The following is an 8612-nucleotide window of genomic DNA, read 5'->3' on the forward strand; positions in this document are numbered from 1 at the left end:
TATTCAAGAGTACTTCCTGTGGCTCTGCAGTTCATCCAGGTGCACAAGCTCTATTTTTCCCAGAAGATTAATCTCTGTTTCTCTTAGTTTGGATTTCTCATCAACAGATTACCCAAGCCAAGATTTAAGTGTAAGTTTTGTAAACAAGTAAATTAGGACTCACACATTCTACTGAACAGGAAAAAAAAGCTAAACTAGAAGGTGTTATGTAAAGCCCAAAAGATGGATAAGGGTACAAGTTTACATTGTTATCACTGGCTATATCTGACAGAAACAAAAATAGGAAGCACTGCCATGAGACCTGCTCTGCCAGATCTACCTTGCCAGTATAAATTGTCTCAGTAGCACACTAAGATAAATTCTCATTTCCCACCTATTCTGTTTTCTGGGTTAGGGTTTTTTTGGACATGCCAAGATCAAAATCATGCCTATACTATTAGGAGTACTTCTAACAGTGATGCCACCTATCATACACCTAGGTCTTTGACACTCTGACTGAATATAGAGGAGGGAAAAAATCACTTTTTGATATAGTACTGATTTTTCTACCAAGGCGGACAGATACATTGTACATTGTAATTATCTGAACTGGCACTCACAGGCAGTGCCCTGAGTGAAGTGCTACAAATCTAAAAGTTTAGTGATTTTTTTGTTTGTTTCAAAGCATTCACTGACAAGTACTAGTTTGTTTGAAAACTGACATTCTGTATACCATGTAAATAACTTTCACCTTATAGGTTCATGTGCATTTTTATGAATATTACTTATATTCATAAGTACAAATTTGTCATATAAATTGCATGGTTTGTGTATCTTTTCCTGTATAGACAGGAAAACATTATGCAAAGAAATAAGTGGATGATGGATAATAAAGTGTGGGATTGTCATCACTTACATCAGTTCTGGGATTTCAAGATATCCAGTGTTCATCTGAAAACATGCAAATACTAATCAGAGCTGCTTAGCACATCTTCCTGATATGCAGCTGAATCCTTCTGAATGGCAGCTTTTTCACTCACAGAAGTAGTCAGATTTTTTTTTCACTTTTTTTTCCTTTCAGTTCAACCAGATTGGCTGAAAAATTAGCATTGGGCTTCCTATGTGGATCTTTCCACATCTCTTCCATTTTCTCTTGAGCAAATGCAAATACATTGAGCCCATTTCAGATAAATAGATTCATCTGTAAGGGACAGAATACATATGTGAAAATCATCTAAACCATTTTTTCTTGATCTACAGGTTTTTGGGAGTCATACAAGGGAAAACTACAGCAATTTAATATCTTTCCAAACTATCATTTGTTGAGTGTATTGCCTGATAGTGGTTTTGAAACAACAATAAAAGGAGGTGATTTACAAACTGTTTTGAGGCTTCTTCCATTCCAAAGCACCACCCTTAAACAGATAAGCATCCTCTTTTAATTTTTACTGAAACATGGAAGTCTGGCAGGCTGGACAAGTGCAATCTGAACTGTGATCCCACATTGACTCCTACACTGATGTTGTGATGAATTCACAGCCAGTAGTACCATCAGACCACAAAGTCAGTAGCCTAAACTGCAGTTTTCAAAGGATCACAAGGCCTTTTCAGCAGAAGAAAACTAATATGAAACCTGATTTAAGTCAGTGAAAGACTCATATTTTGCCAAAGGGCTACCAAAAAAAAAAAAAGTGGTGTCCATATACACATTATGGATAGAAAAGAAATAACTTTATGTATTATCCTAAATTCTTGGAAAAATCTCCGCTGCTCAATCTGCAGGATTCAGAGCCCCTGCATTCCAGGAGGTGGTCTTGTTTGGATTAGGATGCAATAACTGATAACGCTTTCTTAGGAGAATTTCTCTTCATTGCACTCTCTACAAGTGCAAAAAAATTAAAAATACTCTGATTTGCATTTCATAAACCTTTTACTGAACTTTTGTTGCTTACACTTGCAGTCCTAATGCTTCAGTTGTTAATAATAGAAGTAGGGATGATGGAATCTATCCTGTCACAAATGTGTTAGGGTCAAAGTGAGGGACTATTGAAAAGAGTGCCAGGTGGGAAACAACAACTCACATTATGCATCATCTAGGTAAGTGAACCCATCTGGTAATTCTTAAACATTCTGAAGAGTAAGCTATTATGAAATACCAAAGGAAGGCAATTCTTGGTGCAGCAATTCATTAAAACCTTAGACCTAGTATAGCAAGATGAATGTTGGAAGCACACAGCAAAAATAATGACATTTGCAATGTTATCTAGAGGCAGCAAGCAAATTGAAAAGAAATTCTAGACTCTCCAAAGGAGGTGTGGAGTAGGAGGGCTACAACAGGCCTTTGCACAGCTTGCTTGTTTTGAGTGCAATTAATAGATCATGAGGGCACCTGTTTTACTGGAATAATACAGACGTCAGGGAAATGCAGCTGCCTGAACAAAGCAGCCACAGCAGACAGTTTGCTTTTAAGCAAAATAAATTTCAGGCCATTGGCAAGTAGAACAACCTTAGACATAAAATAGTGCTGTTGAATTAACACTAAAAGAAATACTGTGGTACTCTGAATGCATTTTTAAAAAGCAGTCAGTGAAAACGTGTTAAGGATGTATCCACTTAAAGCCTTATTGTTGTAACATTTCTGTTGAGTGGGAACCCCAAGTGAAATAGCCTAGGAAGTGATTAAATGTGAAACCCTCGGTTTCCAAATGGAAGTAAAACCAAAAAGGAAACGTTTTGCATTCTGAAGTGCACTCAGTTGTGATAACCTTGTCTTTAATAACAGAAAAGAAGGACTAAAGCATCTCCATCACAGACAAGGGTGAGAGCAGGTTGGATTTGTGAGGATCTTGCACTACAAGCAGGGGTTTAATATCACCATTTCATGTTGTAACAGGAGCACTTTCTCACTGAAAAGAACCTGAAATTTAGTGTAAGCAGAAGCTCAGTTACCTGCTTTGACATCAGCAAAGGTGATTTCATAGAAAGAACAGGAAAAGCAGGGAGAGAACACGAACACTCAGTGGGGATGAGCTGCAATCCAGCTACAAGGGAGTTCTTTTATGAAATGCAGCTGGATATTGTGATCCCAGATGAAGCAAGGACTTCTACAGTAATCACAGCAGCACAGCTACTGAAGTTGCCCCACCAGGAAGCAAAAAACTAGCAGGCACTGAAAAATTATTTGTGAAATGTTGGCAAACAACCAACCACCATAACCACCAAACCCACACGCATTCCCACAAAGACAAGAGGTATCATCAAGGAGCAAACTCCCAGCTGCTGTTGGCCTCTAACCAAAAGGACAGCAGAAATAATAATAAACAGTAACACAAAAATAATTATCTGAAGCAATAGTAATTTCTTAGATGCTGATTTATTTTTTCTACTCAGAGCACCATCCAACCGTTGGGGGGCCCATGGGGGTCCCTCATGCAAATGAAGTGGTCTAATAGTGAGACAAAAAAACCCAAATCTAAAACAAAATCTGTAACACTGTGAAAGAATGGGCAAATACACAGACACAGCTTTTTCTAGTTATTCAACTGACAGGCAGCTGTCCCCTGCAAACTAGAAGGTGGAGAATCATCTAATAAAATCTTCCCTTCATAGAAAATTACCAAAATGCTTAAGAAATAGAACAACAATATAGAATCCTATTTTTATTATATCTGTATTATTAATACAGAATTGGGAGAAGCTGTTTAGTTTTTCCCATATCAATCAAAATGGTGACAGTGACAGATAAATCCACACATGGGACAATTCACATTCTACTTAAGTTAGTGAAAGTCAGAGGTTGGCAGCAATTTCTACAGCTCAGGCTATTACAGTCTTCTTGTTGCTGAAAGACTGCCAGGGAAATGCCATAAAGGGGGTCTGCTTTCACCCTGCAGGATTTGCAGTTGGTTAAGAGGAAGAGGAACATGGCACTGCACACTTGATTAAAACAGCAGTGATGAAGCCAGGGTAAGAACAAAGAAAAATTAAGCGACATAAAAAATAAGAGCTGAAATTGTTAATATAAAAATGCTAACAACATCCGCAAGACACTAAACTGCTATAATAAACTTGTGCTGTAAGAGTATGTGGCAAACAGTGGGCTATGATTTCCTCTTTTTGTCAGAGAAAGATTGGAGGAAGGTAGAAGGAAATAATCATAATCTAATACAGATGGCATCTTTGATAATTATTTTTAAAAAGTGTTATTTATCCAAACGTAATACAATAGTCTTATTTAAAATGTCACAGTAGTCCTCATGGGGGAAAAACAGATTTATTTTTCTTGGTTTACAGCTGTAGGTTTTCCAGAAATACTCCACAGTAACTGCATTTGAGGAGACTGAGTGGCTTTATATCCAGTATTCTCAAAGCCATCAAATATTAAACCCCATAATGCTTTTTAAAATGTAAGCCTCTGTTGCACCTGTCTGTACTCGTGATACCTACATTCACATGAAGCACAGAGGATTGATGTTAGCTTGTCCAAATAATTCATTTACACTTTTCCAAGGAGTGGGAAACAACTTGGGATTTACAAAAAGACCAGTCATATTTCTATTATTAAAAGCTTTCTTCTCCCTTCTAAGGAAGGCAATTTTACATTATACACTTCTTAAGAGAGAAATCCTGGCAGAAAGAACCTGCAGGTTAAATAATTCCTGTAATTCTCAGCAAACAGCCCAGGTGAATAACATTACTACAGATCTGTTTGTTTCCTCTATGCCATGTGTGTACACACACACATATTTTCTGAGCAGAGAACTGACTCATGATAGCTAATTGTAGTAATGAACTCCACAACACAGGGAACTAATTTCATATTCTGCTGTGCCTCTCCCCAGGCATTCTCTAGGTATGAAAATGTTCCTCAAAACTCGTCTTTAATGCTGAAATGTGGCTGATCTTCAGGTTTAAAGTCCAGATTGGGGCTGCCATCCTCATTCAGAATTCGCCGAGAAGTATAGCCAACAATTGGATATTTGGCTTTATAAACATTATTGAAGATGTCATCCAGGGACTTCAGTTCCTCCTCTGTGAGTCCTGTCTAAAGGAAATAGGGAAATGAATGTCCTGTCTCAAAGAAAGAAAAATAGAGAAATTGACATGCTGCTTCTTTTTTTTTTTTTTTTTTTTTTTAATGATTACTGTAAACCTTAGGGTCAGCTTTTGGGTTTACACTGCAGAGCATGATGAACAAAACCGATGGTACAGCCTGTAGTTGTATTATTTCCATTCAAATTCAGCCTTGACAAAACTTTAAGATATTCAGCTCAAACAAGCGACAGCCCACCACCAGAGCTAGCATTCCCTGCCATGTCAGAATACACCAAACCAATTGACAAAGAAAGTGATTTACTGTCTTTGTGAGCATCTTTTTAACCAGCAGGTGATTTCCCTTTTACATGCTCACAGAAGTTGTATTGATTCCACAAATGAAAAACTTTCCTCTTGAAGACTGTCAGCACCTTTCATGATCAGTAAGTATATTTTATGTACCTAAAGAGAACTAATGCATTTTGATTTTAAATATATGAATTAACCTATATAAATACAAAAAATTTAAATTCATCACTCATCATCTTGCATAATAATAAAAATTTGCAAAGTGGAATTAAACTGATGGCCCATTTTCTTACTGTGTCATGTGTAAGATCTGCTGGATCCAGAGACATCTTTGCAACTCCTCTTGTTGAATCTTTTCCAGCCAAAGCATTGTATGGGGCTCCTTTTCCATAAAATTCTGTCATATTAAAAAAAAAATAATAAATACAGTGATGATGTGACAATGTACAGGGTATGTTCAGCCTCTACCAACCTGTGAACTGAATGTCAGTGAACTGAAAGCAACAACTCAAGTCTTAAGACTTTTCTTGCCAGAACTGACTTTGGATTTCCTACTTTTCAGGGTTACACAGCTGTTGAACTTCCTACAGTGCATTAAAATTTACCTGTTATTTAGGGAGTTGTGCTTTACATTCTCATGAGATGATTGTAGACTCCAGAATTTGCAAGCCTTGTGTAATTTAGGATTTGAAGATCAGCCAAAGAAGATTTGAAGATCACATGTATGCCCAGACAAGGTTAGTACAAACACAGTAGCAAGCCATTAGTTTACTTATGATGATATCAAGGCAAGTGTCTAAACCCTCACGGTCCCTTCAGACTTTTTACAGCAAATCTGGATTAAGGAGCAGGAGTTCAAATTAAAACATTTGTAGTTCTCAGGGAAGGCGCAAACAGCAAGGGGTGTGGACACCAGCCCAGAAGGAAAAGAAGCAGCTGCAGCAGTGTTGATTTTGTACAGTGGGCACATCCATGATAGCTCTGATCTGCTCAGTTCTTGTACCCAGGGCAATAAAATGCTGTAGCTTCCATGTGGCCTGACCCCACACCTGGACTCAGGGATCTGGGAAGTGTCTCCCAGTTTTCATTAGCAGTGCCCAAGCTGCCTGGACAGTGCTGGCTTGTCTGGCTACATGTGATCTCAGACCAGTGTAAGTTCTAGACAAAACCTTAGTAAGGGGAGCTGTCAGCAGAGGAAAATCAGGTTTCTTAGAAGAGGAAAAAGTGTATCTTTTTGTTGCAACCGAACTGCAGGCTTCCAATACAGTGGGAATATTTAAAAACAAATTACTGAATAATAACATGAAAGCAAAGCAGACAGCAGAGGAGAAGCACACTAACCTTTTCCAGAGGTGACATCAAACACTACTCCCTTCACTGCCAGGTAGATGGGCTGTCCTTCCTGGAGGGAAAGCCATCAATACATCCTCACCACTTGAGCACAGGCAAAAAGCAGTTAGTTTTAGCTGTGAAATCCACAAGATCTCAGGACACACAATTCTTTGTTGTATGTTTACTCTTGTTATACCACCGTACATGTTCCATCTCTTGACACGTCTTACTTGTGCTTTAAACTTCCCCTAATATTCTTTGAGGATTCAACCAACAATAAGCAATGAGGGAATCTTTTTAATCTAAACAGTCCAACCACAGAAGACATGTCCCTTTTGCAAGTCACCTCTTGTCTGCACACTAGTCTGCTTGAAGATTGTCAACTTCATCTTTCTATTCCTAATGCAGATGGATATTGCCCAAAATAAAAGGGTGTGTGGCCAACAGCATTATTTGATTAAGGAACAAAGATAAATACATAAACACATGTAAATCTGATCTGCTGACTTAATAAGCCAGTTTTACTTAATAAGCCAGTGCTTCTGCTTTGTGTTTCATACATAAGATGTAATTTTAGTCAGACATTGGTTAGTCTCTTCAAAGTACCTCAAGAAGACCCTGAGAAGGTCAGACAGCAAGCGTTTCAAAAGAGAAGCAGATGTGTATCAATGCAGGACTTCATCGTTTTGAGTCTGGAGTTCTGCTGAGGCCTTTGAATCACAGGCAGCTAAACACTCCTAAGTTAAACGTGTCTTGTTATTTTGATAATCTTGTTGTGGCATTTTGTTTGTTTGTTTTTTAAAGTTTAAGTACATAAATTACTGAGAGAAAAATTAACTTTGGCTCCAACTGACGGTAATCTGAAATTCTCCGGCAGGAGCACCTTTGCCAAGCAGGGAGCGAGTACAATCAATTATGTGATGGTGCGCGCAGCATCAGCCCCGGCAGCTGCCGGCCGGAGCCAGGGGCAGAGGCTGGAGCACACGGGTGCCTGCCAACTTTCCACGAACTGCCGCCCAAGAAGCGAGAGATGCCCAGAAGGACAGGGCGGGAGGGCTGGCGGGGCAGCACAGCAGCAGAACACGAGAATCCCGAGCTTCTCGGCACCTCCGGGGCACCGAGCGCCAGGGAAGGCGGCGGCGCCGGGGCTGTGCGGGCCCGGCCCGGCCTGGCGCGGAGCGGAGCGGCGGCCCGGCCCTACCTGGTGCCCGTCGTATCTGGCCAGCTCGGGCTCGGTGAAGAGCCGCACGGGGGCCTCGGCCGGCGGCCTGAAGCGCAGCTGGGGCTCGGCGCTGGCGGCCGGCAGCAGCAGCAGCAGCAGCAGCAGCAGCAGCAGGCAGGGCAGAGGAAGCGGGCCCCGGGCCGCAGCGCCCGCCATGGCGCGGAGCGCGGAGCGCGCACCGCCCCCGGCCCCAGGCCCGGCCCGCGGCCCGGGAAGGGAGCGGGGGGGACCCGAGTTAAAGGAACACCGCGGAGAGCGCCGCGGAGCCGCCAGGAGCGGCTGCGAACGCTCGCACAGCTCTGAGGGGGACGGCAGCGCTTAGCCTGGGGAGAAGGAGGCTTTGTGGGGAGCTTGTGTCGCTCCACTGCCTGGAAAAGGAGGCTGCAGCCGAGTGCGGGTCTGCCGCTTCTCACGGGTGACAATCCATGGGACAAGGAGAAATAGCCTCGGGTTGTGCCAGGGAGGTTGAGATTGGGTATTAGGAAAAACTTCACAGAAAGGGTTGTCAGGCTCTGGAACAGGCTGCCCCGGGCAGTGGTGGAGTCACCATCGCTGGAGGTACTTAAAAGAAACATGCATGTGGCACCTAAGGACGTGGTTTAGAGACGGACTTGGCGGCACCAAAACTGACGCCTAATAATGAAAGATTTCTCAATTGTCCTCCTTCTTCCCCTCCTGAAGTTTCTCTGCTAGCTGTTTGCAATGTTTATTCACAAAAATCAGTGCAGGCTTCATC

General features: G+C 41.4%; 1 protein-coding gene across 1 annotated transcript; it reads right to left on the bottom strand.

Moving 5' to 3' along the window:
* Nucleotides 1–3333: 3333 nt before the first annotated feature.
* On the bottom strand, nt 3334–8072 carry NENF (neudesin neurotrophic factor). Its single transcript, XM_066178314.1, has 4 exons — nt 7856–8072; nt 6664–6724; nt 5616–5719; nt 3334–5023 (listed from the first exon to the last, which is right to left on the bottom strand). The coding sequence occupies exons 1-4, from the start codon at nt 8030–8032 to the stop codon at nt 4847–4849; spliced, it is 519 nt and encodes a 172-aa protein (XP_066034411.1). The 5' UTR covers nt 8033–8072; the 3' UTR covers nt 3334–4846.
* Nucleotides 8073–8612: the final 540 nt, after the last annotated feature.

Source organism: Chamaea fasciata, unplaced genomic scaffold, assembly GCF_029207755.1.
Source record: "Chamaea fasciata isolate MVZ Bird 193981 ecotype frontalis unplaced genomic scaffold, bChaFas1.0.hap1 SCAF_3, whole genome shotgun sequence".
In the NCBI taxonomy this organism is placed as follows: Eukaryota; Metazoa; Chordata; class Aves; order Passeriformes; family Sylviidae; genus Chamaea; species Chamaea fasciata.

Bases quoted from the DNA above. Each gene is read 5' to 3' on its own strand.
- NENF (XM_066178314.1), bottom strand. From the start codon at position 8,032: ATGGCGGGCGCTGCGGCCCGGGGCCCGCTTCCTCTGCCCTGCCTGCTG. The intron at 5,720-6,663 runs GTTAGTGTGCTT...TTAATATGACAG, and splicing joins TGATGTCACCTCTGGAAAAG to AATTTTATGGAAAAGGAGCC. The intron at 5,024-5,615 runs GTAAGAAAATGG...TATTTCCTTTAG, and splicing joins CAGATCTTACACATGACACA to ACAGGACTCACAGAGGAGGA.